The sequence below is a fragment of the Pan troglodytes genome, chromosome 4 (assembly GCF_028858775.2).
Source record: "Pan troglodytes isolate AG18354 chromosome 4, NHGRI_mPanTro3-v2.0_pri, whole genome shotgun sequence".
Taxonomy (NCBI): domain Eukaryota; kingdom Metazoa; phylum Chordata; class Mammalia; order Primates; family Hominidae; genus Pan; species Pan troglodytes.
In genome coordinates this window covers 177,500,816-177,525,600 of record NC_072402.2, presented here as the reverse complement: position 1 = coordinate 177,525,600, position 24,785 = coordinate 177,500,816, and the positions used below count along the sequence as shown (strand labels likewise).

At 42.3% G+C, this 24,785-nt stretch overlaps 1 protein-coding gene across 3 annotated transcripts in view; it reads left to right on the top strand.

The window, feature by feature from the left end:
- Positions 1–24,785, top strand: part of RNF130 (ring finger protein 130) — a 161,121-nt gene that overhangs the window by 13,276 nt on the left and 123,060 nt on the right. For all 3 annotated transcript variants that reach the window (XM_009450321.5, XM_009450322.5, XM_001143540.8), the window contains exon 2: positions 18,927–19,121. In XM_009450321.5, the coding sequence (XP_009448596.3) occupies positions 18,927–19,121 (195 nt within the window). The remainder of the gene's footprint in view (positions 1–18,926; positions 19,122–24,785) is intronic.

The following is a 24,785-nucleotide window of genomic DNA, read 5'->3' as shown; positions in this document are numbered from 1 at the left end:
TACCAGCTGGGTGCAGTGGCTCAGCCTGTAATCCCAGCACTTTGGGAGGCTGAGGTGGGCAGATCACTTGAGGGCACGAGTTCGAGACCAGCCTGGCTAACATGGTGAAACCCCATCTCCACTAAAAATACAAAAATTAGCGTTAGCCAGGCGTGGTGGTGTGCACCTGTAGTCTCAGCTACTCAGGAGGCTGAGGCAGGAGACTCGCTTGAACCCGGGAGGCAGAGGTTGTAGTGAGCCGAGATCACACTACTACACTCCAGCTTGGGCGACACAGCAAGACTCCATCTCAAAAATAAAAAATAAAAACATACCCATTAAATGACAAGACTCCATTACCCCCTCTGCCCCAGCCCCTGCGAACACCACTCTACTTTCTGTCTCTATGAATTCGACTAGGTTAGTTCCTCATAATTTGTAACTGGATTATTTCACTTAGCATATGTCCTCAGGTTCATCTGTGTTGTAGCATGTGTTAAAATACTGTTGAAGAATTTTAACCTGGGGAATAAAGTGACCAGATTTTTAAAAATTAGCACACATTTTTACTAGCTGTAACATGCACTGAAAAATACACAACCGTAAGTCTGCAGCCTGACGACTTCCCACAGAATGAACACACTGATGTAGCCATGAACCTAGTGGAGAAGTTGAGTGTGGCCAGCTTTGCAGACCACCTCAGGTCCCTTCCAGTCACGGCTCCTTCCCTCCTCGCTCCCCAGCAGTAACTTCTGTCCTCGCTTTGACACCGTAGTTTATACCTGTTCCTTAACTTATGTGTAAAGGACAGCTTTTTACCTGCAGCACTCTGACACCAAATGTGTGGGTTTTCAACATCAATTGGATGTCCTACAGTTTAATTCAATTCTGACACTAACTACCTGGTAAAGTTAGCGCAGACCCCACAGGTAAAGGGCCTAGTCCCACAAAACCGCCCCCTACTTCAGACACCGGTTGTAGGTAGTGGGTCAAAGGGTACCCACACATCTGTCTTGACTCGGCTACAATTCAGGAGGTTCCCGTAACTCCCTACTCAGTTTGATAATTTGCTATATAACAGCTCATAGAACTCAGGAAAACACTTTACTTACTGTCCCTGTTATTATAAAGGGTGTTATGTAAGATACAAATTAAGAGCCAGATGGAGAGGTACATAGGGTAAGGTCTGGAAGGGTCCCATGACCAGGAGCTTCTGTCGCGGTATTGCGGGGGTATAATAATCCTCTCGGCATACGCCTAGCCCAAAGCTACCTGAACCCTGTTGTTTAAAGTTTTTAGGGAGGCTCCATTACACATTACACATGATTTTTTTTTTTGAGACTGAGTTTCGCTCTGTCACCCAGGCTGGAGCGCAGTGGTACAGTCTTGGCTCAATGCAGCCTCCACCTCCTAGGTTCCAGCAATTTCCTGCCTCAGCCTCCCTAGTAGCTGGAATTACAGGCATGCACCACCATGCCCGGATAGTTTTTGTATTTTTAGTAGAGATGGGGTTTCACCATGTTGGCCAGGCTGGTCTCAAACTCCTGACCTCGGGTGATCCTCCCACCTCAGCCTCCCAAAGTGCTGGGATTACAGGCGTGAGCCACTGTGCCCACCCCTACACAGACATGATTGATTTAAGTCATTGGCCATTGGATTAGCTCGACCTTTAGCCCCTTGCCCCTCCCCAGAGGTTTGAGGGGCTGGGAGTTGGGCTGAAAGTTTCAGTCCTCTAATTACATGATTGGTTCCTCTGGCAACCAGACCCCATCTTCCAAGAGTCACCTTATTAGCACAGACTCTGGTATGGTTGAATGGGGCTTATTGTGAATAACAAAACATGCTCCTCTCACCCCTGTCACTCAGGAAATTACTAACGTGTTAGGAATTCTATGACAGAAACCAGGGATGAAGACTAAATATATATTTCTTATTATATCACAATATACATGGAGTCACGGTGTGCCTTCTTGTGACTAGTTTCTTTTGCTCACATCATGTTAGTGAGATGAATTCATGTTACTGCATGTAGCAGTGGTTCTGTCGGTGATCTGCTTTATGAATATGTGGTAGTTATGCATTCTGCTGTCCATGGGCCTGTGGGTTTCCTGCTTTTTGGTGGTTAAGAACAATGCAGTCCAGTCATGAGCATTGTATGTGTCTTTTGTACACATATATACACATTTTATTGGGAATACATTTGAGTGTCCATAAGACACTCTTAAGAGAGGAAGAATCGTCTTCTTTCTCTGAGTCTTCTTTCAAGCCCAACGTGTCCAACATGGTTCATCTTTCCTGATCTGTTCCTCCTCTAGTGTTTGCTGTCTGTCAGGAACACCACCTCTGCCCAGTGTGTTTTGCCAGAAACTGAGGCATTTCCCTCTTTAGATCCCCCACTCCCATATCTAAGTAATTACTGGGTCCTATTGATCCAAACTCCTAAATATCTCTAAAATGTGGTCTGTTTCTCTCCACACCTGTTGCAGCCTCCTCTGGTCTGTGGCTCCCTTCTAGCCCATTCTCTATAGTAACAGGACACAGACTTTCTCTGTTGCACATCTACACGTAGCCCCAGGGTATGCATTAAACTCATAAATGTCATACATACACTATTAGGGTTTTTTTTTTTTTCCCCACAGATACTATCTTAAGGCTTAACACTTAGGCTAAGAGTAACAGCGGGAATAAATCTATATTTCTGATAGTCTTCATGTTATTTTCTAGTTTTTTGACTTTCTTTTCCAAATCTGATTGGTGGTGATGGTTTGTTTGTTTTTTTGTTTTTGTTTTTGTTTTTTTTAAGACCCAGTTTTGCTCTGTCGCCCAGGCCAGAGTACGGTGACACCATCTCAGCACACTGCAACCTCTGCCTCCCGGGTTCAAGCAATTCTTCTGCCTCAGCCTCCCGAGTAGCTGGGATTAAAGGTGCCCACCACCACGCCTGGCTAATTTTTGTATTTTTAGTAGAGACAGGGTTTCACCCTGTTGGCCAGGGTGGTCTTGAACTCCTGACCTCAGATGATCCACCCACCTCAGCCTCCCAAAGTGCTAGGATTACAGCCGTGAGCCACGCACCAGTTGTAATGGTGATGGTTGTTTGTTAACCCTTTATAGTAGCTAAAAAGAGAGAAGTATCAGCTCTACCAGTTTATTTTTGCTGGGGTTTTTAAAAAAAGGCATTTGTCCATTTGATGAGGGACAATTTAGTAAAAAGTGGATCATTTCGTCTGTAAATCCTGTAACTGAGTAGTGTATAGCTATTATACTGTTGGCAGTATTATCTGAAAACAAACGGATGAATGAGAGAGTCACTACCATCCCTGTTGCATTTCAGAAATCCCTCTCTTTATTCAGGACAACTGGTATACCACGAGACAGACAGACACACAGACACATATGTGTGCGCGCGCGCGCGCAGACACACACACACACACACACACAAAGTCATCTGACATTCAGGTTGAGGAAAGCAGCCAGTGTTAATCCTTAATTAAATGCCAGTAAAACTTAACTTACTTCTAGCTGGGCATGGTGGCTCAGAGTGACTCCTTCTCAAAGAAAAAAAAAATTGCATTTTTTGTTTGTATGCTGTTTTTTGTTTTTGTTTTTGTTTTTTTGATACAGAACCTCACTCTGTTGCCCAGGCTGGAGTGTAGTTGCCCAGGCTCGATCTCGGGGCCTGGCTAATTTTTGTATTTTTAGTAGAGATGGGTTTTCACCATGTTGGCCTCAAATTCCTGGCCTCATGAGATCTGCCCGCCTTGGCCACCCAAAGTGCTGGGATTACAGGTGTGAGCCACCACTCCCGGCCAAAATTTATTTCTTGTTACCAATAACCAGCAGAGTAATTTTTTAAAAACTCAAGTACATTTAGGAACACCCATAGATAAAAGATCAATAAAACAAAAATTAAGTCAATTGTAGTTCTATATGCCAGTAACAAACAATTAGAAAATAAAAATTTCACAATATCATTTAAAGTAATATTGGCACTGAAAACTGCAAAGCACTGTTGCAAGGAATTAAAGATGTAAATAAACAGACTTTTCATGTTCATAGGTCCAAAGACTTGTTTTGTTAAGATACCTGTGCCCTCCAAATTGACCTACACATTCAGACCATCCTATGAAAATACCAGAACTTCATATGGAAGTAAAAGGGACTCACAGTAGTCAAAACAATCTTGAAAACAAATAATAAAATTAAGAGAATTCACATTTCTCAATTTGAAAACTTCCTACAAGACAGTGTGGTACTGATAGAGACATGGTAGATCAGTGGAGTAGAACTGAGAACCAGAAAGAAACCCTTTTGTCACTTGATTTTTGACAAGGGTGCCCAGACAATTCAATAGAGGGAAAGAATAGTCTTTTCAGTAAAGGGTGCGGGGACACCTGGATATCGGAGAAGTTAGAGGGAGAGGGAGGATGCGAAAGGAATGTGCCTTGTCTCAGAAGCTAAGTGGGCGCCTGCATCTGACCCTGGCCTGGAGGGTGACATGCCGCGGGGTGGAAGGAAGTCTTTGCATGTGGTGATATAATGCAAAGTGCCTAGAAATTGGGAAGAAAGCAATTGTATCATTTTTTAAGTTTGCAAATCCTAGGACAGAGAAAGCTGGGTCGTTACAAATCATCTCAAGAAACAATATGAGTGATTAATTGAAGAAACCAGCATGAATGCATAAGATATAAACAGCTGTTCTACTGAAATGAAGTAAAAATAGGTAACAGAGAAACCTATTCTAAGAATGTATTTGCTGGCCGGGCGCAGGGGCTCACACCTGTAATCCAGCACTTTGGGAGGCCGAGGCGGGCGGATCACGAGGTCAAGAGATGGAGCCCATCCTGGCCAACATAGTGAAACCCCATCTCTACTAAAAATATAAAAATTAGCTGGGTGTAGTAGTCCCAGCTACTCGGGAGGCTAAAGCAGGAGAATCGCTTGAACCTGGGAGGCAGAGGTTGCAGTGAGCCGAGATCGTGCCACTGCACTCCAGCCTGGGCGACAGAGTGAGACTCCGTCTCAAAAAAAAAAAAAAAAAAAAAAAAAAAAGAATGTATTTGCTTTTTTACAGTCTCTGCACTCATTTTCAGTGTCATGTAGCCGTGCTTGTTGCAGTTCTCAGGTTATTCTCTGTGGTAGAGAAAGCAAAAGCAAAAAAGTCTTGAGAAATGTTTCCATCCATCATTTAGTTGGCCCTGGGCAGTAAACCTATTTCTTTGCAACTCTTCTTGCTCTGAATATACTTAAAAAAATAATAAAACTTTTGTGAGAAGTAGCTTTGCTTGTTCCTATCATTACTGGCAACCTTCAACTTTCTGGGCTTTTTAAAGAAAAGCTGTGTAAGCCTGTACCATCATCTTGTGTTTGCCTTTTCAGGTTTTGTTTGAGTCCTCCTTAAAGCTTACTTTGTCTTGTGAGTTCTTGCTGCTTTCTTCATAAAATGTGTCATTTTCTTTCTCATCAAGATGATTTGTTACTGAGCTTTGTTTGCCCAGGATTTTGTAAACTCTGAAATGATACGTTGCTTTCTTCCACGTGACTTGTCACTTCTGTTCGGGGCCTGCATTGGGTTCGGGCAGCTGTTCACCGGGATATGCCTGGCCACTGTCCTGTGGGAGGCAAAGTGAATGGAAGCAGAGGGGTGAGATCTCTTCTGCAGCTCTAGGTGGTTGCAATCCCTGTCCATGCCCTATCCTGTCTGCCAGTTTTGTGATCTGTTAAAAACCTTTATCTTTACTCCATTTGGCCAGTTGACCTCGGCATGCTCTCGCATCGAAGTCTAATTTAGCTTTCTGCCTCTCAGAGGTGTTCTTGAGTGCTTCTGTTTACTTGGGATTCCTTGAAGGACGTACGTTATCTTGACATAAAATCCTTTTTTTCCCTCTGAATAATAGTGTGCTTTCCATCATTATAGGCCAATCTTGAGACCTGCCTCAACAAGTGTCACTGATTATTTTCTATATTTAAGGTGAACTTTAAGGTTTTTTCTTATTACTTGTATTTATTGGTTTATGGACGTCTCAGATTAAGAACACTTTAAACCTCTTATTTTCTCAGGTGAGCAATGTCTCTCAGTCTTTCTTTTTCTGTAATCCTCCGTAGGGACTGATTTTATGATTTCCCTTGTATTCTCTTCCTCCCTCCCTCCTCACCAATTTAGCTTAAAGTCCTTTGGTTGCTGGACAGATGGCTTCTTCCCTGTTAGTGTGAACTGCATGGCTCCTGGCCTGTCATTACATTTTAAATTATGGTCCAGATAGCCCAGTCTTTGTCATTACTGTCATTGCATCGAGTCATTAGTACTGGAAATACTCATACTAGAAGAAAGAAGTGATGAAATAAAACAAGCTTGCTCCCACATTCTTTTCTGCCCAAGAGTTAGTAGTGCCTTCAGGCGCTGCTCTGGATCAAGGGTGGTGTCCTTGTGTCCCTATGTGTGGCAGCAGCAGTGGGACGTTGAGTCTCCATATGGCCACTTGGTTTCCAACAGGAATTTTCGTCCTTTGTGTTTCAGTAGATGATGCTGTTAGCCAGAACTCTACACTGGAAAGACATCACATGTGAGAGGAAGCTAATAAGTTTGGACCGCTCAGTATTCATGGAGAAATGTCAGGCAGGCAGGTGAATATTAAACAGAAAAGCTCAAGAGGGAGATTTAGATTTAGATTTAGATTGTGATGTACACAGGTGGTAGTCGAAGGCAGGGGAGTGGATGATACTGTCCACTGAGAAAAGAGGGCCTGGGACAGACCTTGGCGAGGGTCTAGCAGTGGAAGATGAGAAAGAATAGTTAGAGAGGTGGGAGGAAAACTTGATGGATAGGAGCCAGGAGAACAGAGAGCCTCGGGAAGAGTTGTACTCAGTACTGTAATTCCTTTGTGGAACGAAGAGTGATGTGGATAAACAATTAACACTTATATTGCACTGTGACACCAACTTTGTATGAGGACCAAGCTCTAATTTTCAGTTATTTAGATCTGTAGCATCTTGCATGAAGTATCTGTTGCATCATTTATAATAGAAATTATTATTATTTTTTTTTTGAAATTGACTTTTCATGCAAAGTGATTTGTATTAGCCGTCATTTAAACTTACTCTTAAGATGCTTTTTATTATGTCATGGAGAACATCCAACAGATATATTTGCGTTCTAAGGATGTAAAAAATAATCAAAATCCATTTGAGATACACAGTAACTAAGTTCAGCAGACAAACAATGATGGACGGCTGCTGACAAGTGCATCTGCTGCAGTTCCACTGTTAGGACATTCCTGCCATGTTGACTGCAGCATCCAGCATTTAGGTGTCCAGAAGGTATTTTGCTGCCACCTTCTTAAAAATTCTATACAAAGGCTGGGGCGCGGTGGCTCACGCCTGTAATCCCAGCACTTTGGGAGGCCCAGGCCAGCAGATCACAAGGTCAGGAGATCGAGACCATGGTGAAACCCCATCTCTACTAAAAATACAAAAAATTAGCCAGGTGTGATGGCAGGCACCTGTAGTCCCAGCTACTCGGGAGGCTGAGGCAGGAGAATGGCGTGAACCCGGGAGGCAGAGCTTGCAGTGAGCCGAGATCGCACCACTGCATTCCAGCCTGGGTGACAGATCGAGACTCTGTCTCAAATAAATAAATAAATAAATAAATATAGAAAAATTCTATACAAAAAGGTGATAATTTGTTGTAAGAATGTATCACCTTTTTATTTACAATTGGTAATTGTAAGAATTGTCAATTAGGAGAAAAACAAGAAACACATTTAGTTTACTTTTTAAAAGTACTAGAATTGGCCAGGTTTGGTGGCTTACGCCTGTAATCCCAGCAGTTTGGGAGGTCGAGGTGGGCAGATTGTTTGAGTTCAGGAGTTCGAGACCAGCCTGGGCAATATAGTGAGACCTCATGTCGGGGTAAATACAAAAATTAGCCAGGCATGGTGGTGCATGCCTGTAGTCCCAGCTACTCAGGATGCTGAGGTGGGAGGATTACTTGAGCCCAGGAAGTTGAGCAGTGAGCTCTGATTGTGCCACTGCACTCCACCCTGGGCGACAGAGTGAAACCCTGTCTCCAAAAATAAAAATAAAAAAGACAGTGGAAGAACAACCCCGAAGTGCTGAGAGAAAATTAACAGTCTGGAATTTTTTACTTAATTAACCTGTCACTCAAGAATGAGAACAAAAGAAAGATGTTTTCAGATGTAAAATACAAGTTTACCTAACAGATCCTCATTGAAAGAACTTCTGAAGGATGTAGAATAAGGAGGAGGGAAATGGAACACAGAAGGAAAAAAGTGAGCTGTGAGGAGGACTGTGATGGTGAATTCTATGTTTCACCTTGACTGGGCCACAGGTGCCCACATACTTGGTCAGACAGTATCCTGAGAGAATTCTTGTGTTTTGGTCAGGGTGGTTTTGGATGAGGTTAACGTTTGAATGGGTAGACCGAATAAAGCAGATTGCTCTCCATAATGTGGGTGGGTCTTATCCATTCCACTGATGGCATGAATAGAACAAAAAAGTGACACTCCCTGGAGTCAGAGGGGTTTCCTCCTGCCTGACTGCCTTATGGCTGAGACCTTTGACTCTTGTGGGTGCGGAGCCTGCTGGTCTTTGGCCTGGAACTCCATCGGCTCTGCTGGGTCTCCAGCCTGCCAGCTCACCCTGCAGAGCTTGGGATTTGTCTGTCTCCATAATTGCCAGAGCCAATTCCTTATAATAAATCCCTTTGTATCTACATATCTATATAAAGAAATAACTAGATAGAGCTAGACATAGGGAGAGTGGCCCTGCCTACACCTTGATTTTGGACTTCTGGCCTTCAGAATTGTGGGAGAATACATTTCTGTTGTTTAAGCCACCATGCTTGTGGTACTTTGTTCTGGCAGCCCTAGGAAACTAAGAGCCTTGAGGTATTCAGGAGGAGAATAGAGGTACTGATTAATTGTAGACCTTTTATCAGGTATGCATGTTAACATTTTAAGGGTAGGCACTAAACAAATAGAACTTGAATATATAGATGAGGAAAAGGGGGAAATGAAATTCGGTCAATATATTCAGAGGCAGAAAGGAGAGGGAAAAAAAGTATAAAGAAGCTTAGAAAAGTAGAATAAATAAGAACACAATAAAATAATAGAGATGAATCCAACTATATCATATACATATGCAAATAGACTAAGCCTGGCAGTTGAGACTCCTTTTGCAGTCTGATTTAACCTGTGGGCTGCTTCTCAGAATAGTGTTAAGTGCAGGAGTAAATAGGATTAAAGAAACCCAAGTATACTGAAACAATGTATCAAAGTATTTAAAATACTTAACATGTCTGTGACATGGTAATACTTGTACAGTTAACATTAGGGACAGGATTCAGTGGTGGGCCTCATCACCTTTATCAGTATTTTCCAGTATTTGCAATAACTGTAATGTGGTTGCCGCTGGTTACAGAGTTACAGATGGTTTGTTATCTATGTTTATAAATAAAGAAAATGTTAGATTTCAGTTAGATTTTAGCAGAAATAAAGATGATTTCCCCTCATCCAAATGTCACTCAGCCCTGAATTCTATCCCCAGAGCCTTGTCAAGAACGCTTGCTGTAGCTGCTGATCTTTAAGTGGGGCTCTCCACTCCCAAATAGCTCATGTTTCCCTCGAGTGAGGGAAGGAGGCAGAGGGGTGGTACCTTAGGTGTCTCCCTGTGTCAAAGCGCTTGGAAACCAAAGAAGCTTTCTTTTTGGGTTTTGTCCTTTTTGGTGGGTTTGAATTGCCAAGTGTGGATTCTGATGAATTAAGAGCCACTGTATAAGGTTACCTTGAGGTTTGAAGTGAGCTGTTAATTGCCTACCAGCCTTTGCTTATTTAAAACAGAAAACAGAAACCTTATGTAATTCAGGCATCTGTGATCACTTCCATGCAGCCACATGCTTTAAGTGACACCTGTTTGAGTCCCAGAAGAGGGTGTGGGGCACAGAAGGATAAATGACCTAGGGTGAGCTGCACAGAAGTGAAGAGCTTAAATTACATACCTGGAGGGTTGGCTTTTTCTGTCTCCCACTGAATATGAACAGGGAGCTGTGTGACTTCAGTTGCTGCTGGCAGTCATCTTATGATAAAGAGGGGACTCTTAGGATGAAGCTGAAGCTACGGATGGCAAAGGGAAGAGATGAAAAGGAACCAGATCCTGGTGACACTGCTGAGGTGCTGAATTCTTCACCGCAAAATATGGCCCTGTTCTGAGACAGGATAAATTCCCTCTTCCCGTTTTTGAGATAGCATCTCTCTCTGCCTCCCAGGGTGGAGTGCAGTGGCGCCATCCCAGTTCACTGTAGCTTTCAACTCCTGGGCTCAAGGGATTCTCCCACCTCAGCCTCCCAAAGTGCTGGGATTACAGGCATGAGCCACCGCACCTAGCCTCATTATTTGTAATCAATCTAAGTCATTGATTTTGTTACATGGAACACTGGTTCTTCCTATGTGAGTCAAGCAGAAATTGCCTAGATTCGGAGGTTAATCCTGTAGCCTTTGATAATAATATCATCCTCTAGCCTAGAAGCAGGGCAGAGCAACCTGGAAACAGACAAATTAGATATAGAGTGATTTGCCGTAAACCGGACTACAGACTCCCTTCCATGCCCCTTCCATGTAAACCAGTTGAAATCTTGGAGAACTCCTATTAACTCATCAAGGCAGAGGTTTTGCTTGGAATGGAAGGGAATGAATTCCCTTCTGTGTGTGTAATTTTCCACTTTCCTCTCCCGATTCTTAGCATGCTGTTGACCTGATTTAGCTGTGTCTATTAGAAACTGGGTTCATATAAGTAAAAATGAAAAATAATTTCTCAGAAGAGGGCTGCTCAGCATGAGATGTTAGTAAGCATTGTTGTTCCAATAAAAAAAAAAAAGTGTGCTGTTGACATGGTGAACATGAGCCCTGGAGAGTCCTGGGCCCACGCCAGGGAAGGCAGAGTACTCGGGAGCGTCAGTATTGAAGGTTCGACTGGAGGAAGAAGAGGCAGTAAAGACCCAAAGAATGACTGTGGTAGTGGAGGAGGAAAGCCTGGAGGAAGTGGGACGTGGGAGTGGAGAGAGGAGAGCGCTCGGCTGGGGCAGGCCAGTTTGGAGAACAAAGAGTGGCCTGAGATTTATTTTATTTATTTTTTTAGACAGAGTCTCACTCTGTCGCCCAGGCTGGAGTGGAGTGGTGCAATCTTGGCTCACTGCAACCTCTGCCTCCCAGGTTCAAGCAGTTCTTCTGCCTCAGCCTCCCGAGTAGCTAGGATTACAGGCCTACACACCACGCCAAGCTAAATTTTGTATTTTTAATAGAGACAGGGTTTCACCATGTTGGTCAGGCTGGTCTTGAACTCCCGACCTCAGGTGATCTGCCTGCCTTGGCCTCCCAAAGTGCTGGGATGACAGCCATGAACCACCGTGCTGGGCCAGAAAAAAACATTTTCAATAAGACTAAACACCCAATGAAGCTAAGTAATAAAAAGAAATGTTAGGTTTAAGTGAAAGTGTAGAAGCGGTAAGATAATAAGTTATATCCATGGAAGTGGATAAAGAGAATGAAAGCTCCACCTAAGTCCAGTAGCTGCCATTAAAAATAAAATTAAGAAATTGATAACAGAAATGATGAATTGTATTTTTTTCTTTGAATCATAAAATTAGAATTTGACAAAGGAAAATAAGGAAAGATAGGGTAGAAGCGGGAAATTTAAAGAATAAAGAAATTATAATCTAATTCAGGAGTAGGAAAGCAACCAGACCATAGCTGACAATGGAGGAATCTAAATCCGGGGTAACTAATTAGTCTCATTTTTATTTTTACCTCTTTTGTAGGAAGCAACTGATAGAACATTACCGTAGTCAGGATATTACCACGTGAAACAGAGAACTCTTTGCCACAAACTTCATTTTTATTTTTACCTCTTTTGTAGGAAGCAACTGATAGAACATTACCGTAGTCAGGATATTACCACGTGAAACAGAGAACTCTTTGCCACAAACTTTTTTTTAATGCCAGTTTTGGCTTAATTTCCCTGTTGTTTTTCCCCTTTTCCTTCATCAATCATGTTAAACATCTATGTGCCAGACATATTCGCAGGAGATGCTAGACCTCACATTCCGGAAGGAAAGCCTCAGAAGTAAACAGCCAGTTACTAATACAGTATAAATGCCAAGATGGATGTAACCTAAGGGTGCCATGGCAACTTGAAAAAAGCACCCAACTCAGTCTTAGGAGGCTGGGAAAGCGTTCTGGAGAAGACATTTTGGCAGAATCCTGAGGCTCAGAAGGTGGTGAGCAAGAGTGGTGGGACTGGCATTTCAGGAGGATGAAGTGACACACACGGGCTCTGAGAGGGAGAGGCACATCTTTGCCACTGTGCTGTGCGGCCGCCTGTTTTGACCATCACTGCAGAAAAATACTGTCCGAGGCTATCACTTCTGCCCCTGCAGCAGACTGACAATTCTCAGGGGTAGGAAGGAAACCATTAGCCTACACAACATGGTGAGTGCTTCTTATGTGGCATGTTTACATTTCTAAGAAATGAGGTTTTACTAAATCAAATGAATCAAAGAGGAGGAGAGTTTCAGACTGGTGGTGAGAGGTGACAACGTGCTAGCAGCCCCCGCCCGCTCTCGGTGCCTCCTCGCCTTGGTGTCTGCTCTGGCCACGCTTGAGGAGCCCTTCAGCCCACCACTGCACTGTGGGAGCCCCTCTCTGGGCTGGCCGAGGCTGGCCCTGGAGTTCTGCGTGGGTGCGAGCTTGGCGGGCCCTGCACCTGCCCTGGTCAGTGAGGGGCTTAGCACCTGGGCCAGCAGCTGCGGAGGGTGCGCCGGGTCCCTCAGCACTGTGGGCCCGCACGTGCCGCGGTCCACCGCGCACAGATTCTCGTGGGGCCTCAGATGCCTCCCCATGGGGCAGGGCCTGCCATACCCGAGCCCCACCCCCCTCCGTCCACGCCACTGGAGCCTCCCCGACGAGCGCTGCCCCCTGCTCCACGGGGCTTGGTCCCATCCACCGCCCAGGGGCTGAGGAGTGTGGGCACGCCGCACGGGATCCACTAGGGGAAGCCAGCTGGGCTCCTAAGTTGGGTGGGGTCTTGGAGAACTTTTCTGTCTAGCTAAAGGATTGTAAATGCACCAATCAGCACTCTGTGTCTAGCTCAAGGTTTGTAAAGGCACCAGTCAGTGCTCTGTGTCTAGCTAATTTGGTGGGGACTTGGAGAACTTTTGTGTCTAGCTGGAGGATTGTAAATGCACCAATCGGCACTCTGTGTCTAACTCAAGGTTTGTAAATGCACCAATCAGCACTCTGTGTCTAACTCAAGGTTTGTAAACGCACCAATCAGCACCCTGTCAAAATGGGCCAATCAGCTCTCTGTAAAATTGACCAATTAGGATATGGGTGGGGTCAGATAAGGGAATAAAAGCAGGCTGCCCGAGCCAGCAGCGGCAATGTGCAGAGGTCCACTTCCGCGCTGTGGGAGCTTTGTTCTTTCCCTGTTTGAGATAAATCTTGCTGCTGCTCACTGTTTGGGTCCCTGCGGTCTTTATGAGCTGTAACACTCACTGAGAAGGTCTGCAGCTTCACTCTTGAAGTCAGTGAGACCACGAACCCACCAGTAAGAAGAAACTCCGGACATACCATCTTTAAGAACTGTAACACCGTGAGGGTCCGCGGCTTCCTTCTTGAAGTCAGCAAGACCAAGAACCCACGAATTCCGAACAGAGTTGGGTGTGGAATAGAGATTTCATTCCTACAGCCCTTTAAATATTTACATACTATTCTTACCTGAATATTCTTCCCCTTCTCTCATTGCAAATGAGATCTTTTCTGAACTTGATCTTCTTAAATTTGTATAGTGTTGTAGGCTCTGTTACATATCGTCTTACTTAATTTTGCAAGAGTTCAAGAGAAGAGTTTAGTCTTTGTTCTGTGTTTTTATGCTGGCAACTTACGTATCCACCTCTTTCCTGGCTGCGCAAGTTTCAGGGGTTCCATGTGGGCTCCAGCTAACACTAAATCTTGACCATCGTCCTGCCCTCCTCCCTCCTTCAGTCTCTTAAGTGCACATCGTGTTGGCACCCTCTAACGTCAGCTTCTGTGCTGGTGCCAATTATGATGCCTCAGTGAATGTGGAGGCTTTTTTTTTTTTTTGAGACGGAGTCTACTTCCGTCGCCCAGGCTGGAGTCCAGTGGCACAATCTTGGCTCACTGTAACCTCCGCCTCCTGGGTTCAAGCAATTCTCCTGCCTCAGCCTTCTGAGTAGCTGGGATTACAGGCACCCACCACCATGCCCAGCTAATTTTTGTATTTTTAGTAGAGATGGGGTTTCACTGTGTTGGTCAGGCTGGTCTCGAACTCATGACCCCATGATCTGTCCACTTCGGCCTCCCAAAGTGCTGGGATTACAAGCGTGAGCCACCGCGCCCGGCCATGTGGAGGCTCTTTAAGAGTCAAGAGCAAGGCGTTTGCCACAGTGTATCTCTCTTTGGTACTTAGCGTGTAGCTGAGCACATAAGTTACTATTCATTGAGGTGAGGAGCCCAGAATTGTTTGGTGCCTGTCAAGAGGTAAATAAGTCTCATTACTTTTAATACTTTTGGACTCAGCAGGAAAAAGCCCTAGAGGAAAAAAAAAATTAAGTTCTGTAGTAAAATATTTTGTATTATCTATCTTGAAATTTTTATCAGAACCTCTAGTAAGTTTTTCCTGGCTCTATAATTAATAAATGCAAATAATTCAGAGATAGTATCCTCTTATAAAATTTGGCAGGTAAGAAAAACGGAAGTACAGTTATTCTGAATTTTAATATAATTGCTATTGACAAATTTTAAAGGCTCATATAGATATTTTACACCATAATATGTCTTCACTTAATAAATTGCTCAAGTGTAAACAACTGGTATTAAATTTTGGAGTAATACTACTTAATTATAGTCATCAGTCATGAAAAGTTGTTATAGAACCGTTGTTTTCATTATTTATATTTTCTTAATTACAGGAGGGAATAACTAGGTAGAATGAGTATACTACAGTATTAAGTTCCTGTTTATGAAAACCTCTTATTTTCTTCTGAATAATAAATACCACTTTTTTGAACAGAAACTTCCTATCCTTGCTTATTTTGTATTGTACTACCAATATGAATGTTTTCAGAGACCTTTTATGGATGATGATTAGATGAATTTTGGGAAACAGGAACATTCTTTTGCTTATACAGGCCGTTGTTGGATTTGTTTTGATCATGCTGTTGTTCATAGAATCTGTTCTCAGTGGGCGGGATTCCTTTAGCAGAGTTTTAAAGTCCTCCTGCAGTATGTTTGATAACTTTTGCTCCGTGGTTGCACCCCTTGCTGTGTCTTTTCATTCTTAGAATATTATGAATATTACTGAACTGCTGTCTTCTGAGTGGACTGTGACACTGTCGAAAGAGGTAAAAAAGATGAGGCTTGGGATCTGTAAGTGGTGGTTACTAAGAGCAGAGGAGTGTGGGGTGCTGCTGAGCGTGGGGTAGCTCACATATTTTGGCACAGAAACTCCCAAGGGGACCAAACTGGATCACCAAGACAACGGAGGATGAATGTCAGTGAAACAAACAAAGGGAAAGAGTGTTTTTTAAGCATTGAAGAATGAAGGAATTATTACTGTTTTTTAGAGATAGAGTCTTGCTCTGTCACCCAGGCTGGAGTGCAGTGACATGATCATAGTTCACTGTAATCTTGAACTCCTGGGCTCAAGCGATCCTCCCATCTCAGCTTCCTGAGTAACTGGGACTACAGGTGCGTGCCACCATGCCTACCTAATTTTTTTGTTTTTTATTTTGTGTAGAGATGAGGGTCTTACTATGTGCCCAGGCTAGTCTTGAACTCCTGGCCTTGAGTGGTCTTCCCACCTTGGCCTCCCAAAGTGTTGGGATTACAGGTGTGTGCCACCACGCCTGGCCAGAAAGCATTACTCTTGGCTTTTTCACGTGTAAAATTCTGTGAGATAAGACTATCTAAATCTTTATAAATAAGTACAAATTAAAGATGGGAGAATTTCAGTCACCTGTGATGGTTACACAGCTAGTAAGCAGTTGATCTGGACCTTGGAGCACAGTCTTGCTGATTCCCTAACTATGTTGTTTGCTTTTTACTACATTGTACATGTATGCGAGACCACAGGGAAGAAGAGAGAAGTCACAGACAAATGATTAAATGTGTTGCACAGAAGGCAGGGGTACACATCACTTTAGATATTCTTGATTTTGCATTTTCTTCCAGGGTTTGTGCAGCAGTATGTTTTGAAAAATAACGAACAGAACACCTAAAACCAGTTCCTTGGTTATTCCCTGTTTGGATACAGTATTAGACATTTTTCTATGAGGAGATTATCGTAACAGGTCACTGAGCTGCTTTTATTTTACAGCATAATTATCGGTGAAACAGATAGTGATGAAAGTAAACAATCTGTTTCAGGATTTTAAAGTTTTATAGTGCATCGTCTGTGTCTTTCAATAGTTGACTCCTAAAATCATGACATAGGCTTCTATCCCTGTTTAATTTGATTGAGGAAGGGTTAAAGGTTCAGAGTGCAGAAACCTTTTAAGGAAAAGGGTAGGTAATGGTCGTATACAATATCAATCATGAAAAATTGTGAAAACATTCATCTTCCATTTCATGTATTAGGAGACCTCTGGTAGCAAATACACTCTTGGTGCAGTCTCTCACTACAGTAGTTGAAAGAAAATTTGGGGAAAGATATTTAAGTGGGAATGGTAGACGTAATAGTTCTCTGAAGTTACTGGCATCTTTACATTTTACAATTTAAGTCATGTAAGCATTTAGTTTCTTTTGCTAGGCATGTGCTTCCAGGTGTGTAGAAAGCCAACATTTTCCCTCTGGCGTCATCTCTTTATCTACTACAATTAATACTTCATGTTTTTATGATTTGTTTTGAGACAAGGTCTTGTTCTGTCACCCAGGCTGGAGTTCAGTGGTGCGATCATGGCTCAAGCAGTCTTCCCACCTCAGCCTCCCCAGTAGCTGCGAATTCAGATGTGCCCCACCACACCCAGCTAATTTTTTGTATTTTTTGTTTCACTTTGTCGCCCAGGGTGGTCTCAAACTCCCGGGCTCAAGCGATCTACCTGCCTCGGCCTCCCAAAGTGCTGGGATTAACAGGCGTGAGCCACCACACCTCACCTCACCTTGCTTTTATGATTTATTTACTTCTGGTGTCACCTTTTTAGATCCATGCGCCGTGTTCCCTTTCCTTGCTTCCTTCCCGGCACACAGAGGACCGGCAGGGCTGACTCAGGGCACAGGGCTGGCACCCTCCGCCACTGTGCGCCAGCAGTCTGCAGACTCTACCTTTGGTGACTTCTCTCCCCTTCTGGGCTGCCCTTCTCTCTCATTTGAACCTGTTATAAATGTGAAAGTGGGAGTGGGAAGAGCAGCCAGGGGCTTCTTCTTAAGATTTGCAGAGGATGCCAGAACCATGATGGCCGTATGTGCAGAGTGAAAAATTGAGGCGCTTACTCTGACAGATTTAAATGTACTTATGAGTATTTTAAATAAACTATCCCAAAAAATCCAGAACAGTGGCCATGTAATTTGTAGTACCAACATTCTTAGTGTCTTCTTGTAACCTGTTAGACAGATGGATACAGTAAGTGTATCTTGATATGGAGTTGTGGGGTGACTTTTGCTAACATAAATTAGAGGAATAATACATTTATTCTACTTAGATGTTATTTTAACTACTTCAACTTTCAAATATAAGCCAAAACCAAACTTTTAAATTTTCCTTAGACATTTATGAAGAAATTTGCTCAAACATGGTTGAATTTCAACAGGATCACTTAGTAACTGAACCGAGGATTATTTTGGCCTCCTCACTGGCCCCCAGTCCAGGCTCCTGTTTTCTCACTGTGGGGATAGCGGTGGTGGCGGTGTGTGGAGAGGCTAGTACATGAACAGGAATGAGTAAGAGTCAGGGTGTCAGGGTTACAACAGTCACCTGGGTTTCTCACCGTGGGGATAGCGGTGGTGGCGGTGTGTGGAGAGGCTAGTACATGAACAGGAATGAGTGAGAGTCAGGTGTCAGGGTTACATCAGTCACCTGGGTTTCTCACCGTGGGGATAGCGGTGGTGGCGGTGTGTGGAGAGGCTAGTACATGAACAGGAATGAGTGAGAGTCAGGGTGTCAGGGTTACATCAGTCACCTGGGTTTCTCACCGTGGGGATAGCGGTGGTGGCGGTGTGTGGAGAGGCTAGTACATGAACAGGAATGAGTGAGAGTCAGGTGTCAGGGTTACATCAGTCACCTGGGTTTCTCACCGTGGGGATAGCGGTGGTGGCGGTGTGTGGAGAGGCTAGTACATGAACAGGAATGAGTGAGAGTCAGGGTGTCAGGGTTACATCAGTCACCTGGGTTTCTCACCGTGGGGATAGCAGTGGTGGCGGTGTGTGGAGAGGCTAGTACATGAACAGGAATGAGTGAGAGTCAGGTGTCAGGGTTACATCAGTCACCTGGGTTTCTCACCGTGGGGATAGCGGTGGTGGCGGTGTGTGGAGAGGCTAGTACATGAACAGGAATGAGTGAGAGTCAGGGTGTCAGGGTTACATCGGTCACCTGGGTTTCTCGTCTGTGTTGGCCTTTTCTTCCTCCTCCCTTTACCACCCTGTACTGGATATTATCAGTCCTTTTTTATTTTTTATCAGTCTGTAAAGTTAAGAAATTTTCATTGTTTTAATTTGCATTATAGGTAACCGTCCCATGGAGCATCTCTCCCTATAGATACTGATTCAGCTTCATTGTGTTGTTTGTGGATGTATTCATAGCTCTGCTGGCAGCGAGCTGCTTCACGTGCTTTAGCTCTGTGTGGTATTCAGAAAGCAGACACTTTGATAAAGACTTGGTCAGTTTTATTTATCTTTAATGTGTGTATTTCTTTTTCTTTTCAGTTGCTGATCATCTGGGCTGTGATCCACAAACCCGGTTCTTTGTCCCTCCTAATATCAAACAGTGGATTGCCTTGCTGCAGAGGGGAAACTGCACGTTTAAAGAGAAAATATCACGGGCCGCTTTCCACAATGCAGTTGCTGTAGTCATCTACAATAATAAATCCAAAGAGGAGCCAGTTACCATGACTCATCCAGGTAAACAAAAATGAGGGTTGTTGATTTTGTTTTTCTTCTTAGAAATCATTGCTTTATAGGTAAGCATTCTGCCTCTGCTGAAGCCATGTAATTTCCAACATAATCCTATTAGTATTGCCATTTGTTTGTTGGGATGCATGTTTTTTCCCCATAGTTGAATTTCTTCTTTTTCGTAAGTAATGGTGATAGCAGTCTGTAAAACTTGGACTTATTAAATAACTGGCTGTGATTAAATCCTTAGTTGTTTTGCATTTCTACATTTTGCTTAATAACTTTGACAAATAATGTATTTGATTTGGAATCATTCGCCCAGGTTATGTCATGGATTCTCAAGGATTGCCTGTCTGGGAAGGATTCTGTTTTCATCAGGATAAATGTTGAAATTGACTTAGTAATTAATATAATTTCAGTAGTAACAATGCTTCTTTATTTCTTCTGGAAGCATTTAGGATATTTCTGATTGTTTAATAACAATAGTTGCAGTTTATTGAGCACTTACTATATAAATGCCAGGCGCTGTGCGATGAGTTTTTTAAATATATTTTTTAGACAGTCTTTACAATAACCATGCATGATGTAGGTTCTCTCCCATCTTACAGACTAGGAAGGGGACTGAAAAGAGGTAAGGGCCAACAGAAGAGGGCTCACACCCTAGTTTTGTTGATGTTCTGTTAGTTTCACCACTCTGTCTCCTTAAGTTGAAATCCAGATAAAATTTAGTTTTGCATTCATGAGAATTTTAGAGTTTGGCTTATTTAAAGAACTAACTTTTCATCGTGTAATTTTTACATAATTATTTTTAGCAAGTTTCTTGCAAAGACTTGCCCACCTTAATTGAGAGTCGTTGGTACTTCCCCACACATCTTGATAGAATGGTGCAGATGGATTTCAACTTTAGTGCCCTCTGACTTGTTTTCTTCCTTTCAAACTAAGCCTTTTAGAAGTAAGATATACTTTAGGAGGCCAAGGTGGGAGGATCACCTGAGGTCAGGAGTTTGAAACCACCCTGGCCGACATGCTGAAACCCCTGTCTCTACTAAAAATAAAAAAATTAGCTGGGCATGGTGGAGGGTACCTGTAATCCCAGCTACTGAGGCTGAGACAGGAAAATTGTTTGAGCCCAGGAGGTGGAGGTTGCAGTGAGCTGAGATCACACCGCTGCACTCCAGCCTAGGTGACAGAGCAAGACTCCATCTCAAAAAAAAAAAAGAAAAGAAAAGAAGTAAGGTGTATTTTTTCCAATTGCAAAAGTAACACATGCTTATTGTACAAAAACTGAAACTAAAGAAAAACACAAAGAATAAAATAAAATGTGTGATTTTTCACTATCCGGAGATCACTGGGGTCGTGTAACTTTTAATTTATTCAGGGAAAGCAAAAGAAAATTAAGGGGCAGTTTAATTTAGCTGGACATCTATGTGGAAACACAGGACTCGAGGGTAGTTTTTCTGCTAGGTTTCAGAGCAGGTGCCGGTTTGCTTTCCTCAGTTGTCTCAGAGGGAAGAAAAGCTATTTAAAGATGTGGGCCTAATGTAACTTATCTTCATTCCATGCTGATTTCTTCTTTACTTAAAACATGAAGAAAAATGAATAGGGAGAAATTCAACTGAGCAAAATGTATTTTCCTTTCTTATTAATGTTGTTTTACTTACACAAAACCACAGAGAAGTAGCTAGAATGAGAGTCTTTTAATAAAAGTATGAGATGATCTGGGAATTATGAGGGAATTGAAATCTTAAAAAAAAATTAAATTACTTGTATTTAAAAAGGATGGGAAGTCTGTATCAATGCAGCATTTCCCAGCTGTGTTCCTTGAAATGTTAGTTTGTTTAGATATGTTCCTAGAGGACTCATGGGGAAACAGTAAGTTTCAGAAAATGCTTGAAATGTAGTCCACATTTGGGGCTCCTAGGACTTATTAACATTTTTGGGTCTCTGAGAAGTCTTAAAGAACCTGTTTTGGCTGGTTGCAGTGGCTCACACCTATAATCCTATAATCCAAGCACTTTGGGAAATACTAGGTTAATCAAAAAAAAAAAAAAAAAAAAAACAGGCTTTTTTTTTTTTTCTTCCCCGAGACAGGGTCTAACTCTGTTGCCCAGGATGCAGTGCGGTGGTACGATCATGGCTCCCTGAGCCTGGGGAAGCCAAGGTAGGAGGATTGCTTGAGCCCAGGAGTTCGAGACCAGCCTGGGCAACATAGGGAGACCCCCATCTCTACAAAAAAATACAAAAATTAGCAGCTGTGATGGTGCATTCCTGTAGTCCCAGCTGCTTGGGCGGCTTGGGTGAGAGGATTTCCTGAACCTGGGGAAGTTGAGACTACAGTGAGCCGTGATCACACCACTGCACTGCGTCCTGGACAACAGAGTTAGAAGCTGTCTCAAAGACAAACACAAAACTAAACAAAAAACCCTGTTTTATTTTGATTAATCTAGTGTTTCCCAAACCTATTTGACCATGTAACTCGTTTTATCACAGATGAGTGTATAACAGCACAAATTAAAGAAATGCAGGGGTATAGTTTGAGGATATATTTAGGAAGTAGAAGGTTTGTAAGGCAAACAGTGGAGGTGTGCATAAGAGCAATAGGAAATGGCTTTATGTTGTGATTAGATTCATAGACAGTTAGAAAACATAATGTGGGAAAGTAAATTGGGTAAATTGGAACAATACTTTGGAGAGAAATTTGGCATTATGTGGTATAGTTAAAAGAATCTGCACACTGCGATCGTTAATTTCACTCCAGATACATACTCTAGAGTACTTTTCCATCTTTAAAACTTGAATGTGTAGCTCAGAATCTTGTTAAAATGCAAATTCTGATTCAGTAAGTCTGGAATATGACCCAAGAGCCTGTATTAACAAGTTTCTAGGTGACACTGATGTTGCTGGCCTACAGATCTTGCTTTGAGAAAGAAGGCAGTGAAGAAGGGAAACCTAGTTTTAGTCCCAGGTTTTCCACTGACGTGCTCTGTGACATAGGCCAAGCTGCCTCCTGGGTGCGGGTTGGAGGATAGAGGCCTTCTGTAAGGCCTCTTGTGACTCTAAATCTAGACTCTGTGGAGGGCCATGGATGCCTACGGTGGAGCACAACCGCTGTTTGCCCTTCTCTCACATTTCACCTCCAACCGTGTGGGAGCCAGCAGGCAGATTTCATATACTTACACAAGCACTGATAGCCTCTCTCTGTCCTTCTTTCCACCCTTGTTACTCTCGCACATGTGCATGGACGACACATAGGAGAGTGTTACAGCATTGTAACAGCAGATTATTAAAAACACCTGCATCTGTCATAGGAGACTGGATTAATTGTGGCATGTTTATGCAGCAGTTAACTGTCAGTGGATTAAAGCTACATGTATTTACGTGAATAAGTCTCCCAAACACAGTAAGTTATAGAAGAATATTTATAGTTGGATATCATTTGAATACAATTAAAATGCAAAACTTTTTAATTAAGTCATTTAAGAGCATGTATATAGGTATAAACTAAGAAAAACATACATAAGATTAAGAAATACAAAATTTAGGATAATGGTTGTCTCTGGAGAGGGAAGAAAGGAAATAGGATCAGAGAGAAGTAAATGTATCTATAATGTTTTATTTCTTAAGCTGAGTGTGGGGGTAGACAGACATTATATTCTTTGTAATTTTTGCTTATTTGAAGTATTTCAAAATAATCATTAGAGAAAAACTTTGTGAAATATTTATAAGGTAGGATTAAAAAATACTAGAGAAGTAGGGGTAGCACTTCCGGTTAAGACGAAGTGAAGAGATCAGCAAATCCTCTTCCAAAAAAGCAACTATAAAACTGGACAAAATTGACAAAACAGCCATTTCAGTGCTCTGGATATTAATGAAGGGACAATAATCTGAGACACATTTATGCTTTGAAAAACTTCTAGACTTCAGGTAAGAGCAGTGGAAATTTGTGGTTTAGCAAGGTGCTGCTTCCCAAACTCCCCAAGCTATGCTGTGTGGAGTTTCTGCCAGTGTGGAGCAGGCTGCAAGGACTGGCAGTTTCTGTTTGCAGTGGTGAATGACACCAGAGTCCAGTGTCACTGTCTGTGGAAGTGACTTCACAGAGGTAGGCTAGCAGAGGAGAGCCAGTGACTGGGCAGTTCCTAGGAAACCAGTCTTATTAAAAAGAAGGAGGAAAAAGAACATAGAACAAGAAGAAACTGAGTGGAAACATCATGGTTGCACATCACAGTGAAAATAGATTTCATGTGTTTAACCCAGCCTGTTACTAAACAAAAGTGAACAAGCAGACAAGGCAACACCACCAACTTTAAGGGGGAAAATATCAGAATCCAGAGTTGCTACAATATACTGTCTAAAATGTTCACTTTTCAACAGATTATAAGACATGCAAAATATAGAGATGGTTTGACTCATATTCAGGAAAACAAAAGTCTATAGAAACTGTCTATAAGTGTTCCCAGATAATGGATTTAGCAGAGACAAACTTCAAAGCAATTAATATAAATATGTCCAAAGACTAAAGGAAACTATATTAAAGAAATAAAGTATGACAATAATGAACGGCAGCAATGAGTCAACAAATAGAGATTCTCAGTAAAGAACATAAAAATTCTATAAAAGAGCCAAGCCAGACAGACATGCTGGAATTGGAGAGTACAATTTTGGAAATGGAAAATTCACTAGAGGCCTTCAACAGCAGATTCAAAATAGTAGAGGGAAGAATCAATTGAAGGAAAATGAACAGAGCCTCAGATGCCTGTGGGACACTATCAGACACACCAACATATATCAGAGACCTAAGATACACAAAGCAAAAACTGACAGAATGGGAAGGAGAAACAGACATTTCAACCATTATAGTTGGAGATTTTAACACCCTACTCTTAGTAATTGATAGAATAGCTAGATAGAAAATTAGCAAGCATGTAGAAACCTTGACCAACACTATTAACCAACTTGACCTAGCCAACATATGCAGCACACTCTACATACTGACTGGAATACACATTCATTTCAGGCACACGTGGAGCGTTCTCTCGGATAGACCATATGGTTGGCTGTAAATCAAGTCTGAATATATTTTCAAAGACTGGAATTGTACAAAGTATATTCTTCAACCACAACTAAAGAAAATCGGGAAATTCCCAAGTATTTGAAATTAAGCAGCACGCATCTAAATAACACACGGGTCCAATAAAAAATTCAAAAGGAAATTTTAAAAACATTCGGAACCAGATGAAAATGAAAACACATCCGAATTTGTAGGATGCTGGGAAAGCAGTACTTAGATGAAAGTTAATAGCTTTAAATACCTAGGTCAGTAAACGAAGATACAGAATCATTAAACTAAGTTTTGCCTTTGGAAACTATAAAAAAGAGGAACAAACAAAACCCCAAACCAGTAGAACAAAGGAGTTAATAAAGATTAGAGGAGAAATAAGTGAGACAGAAAAGTCATAGAGAAAGTCAATGAAACCCAAAAGTTGGTTCTTTGGAACTATCAATAAAATTGACAAACCTTTAGATAGACTGACCGACAATAAAAAAGAAGACAGTTTACCAAAATCACAACTAAAAAAGGACATCACTACTGACTCTACAGAAACTTAAAGGATTATAAAGGAATATTGTGAAGAACTTTATGGTAACTATGTCTGGGGTCCCCATGACCATCCA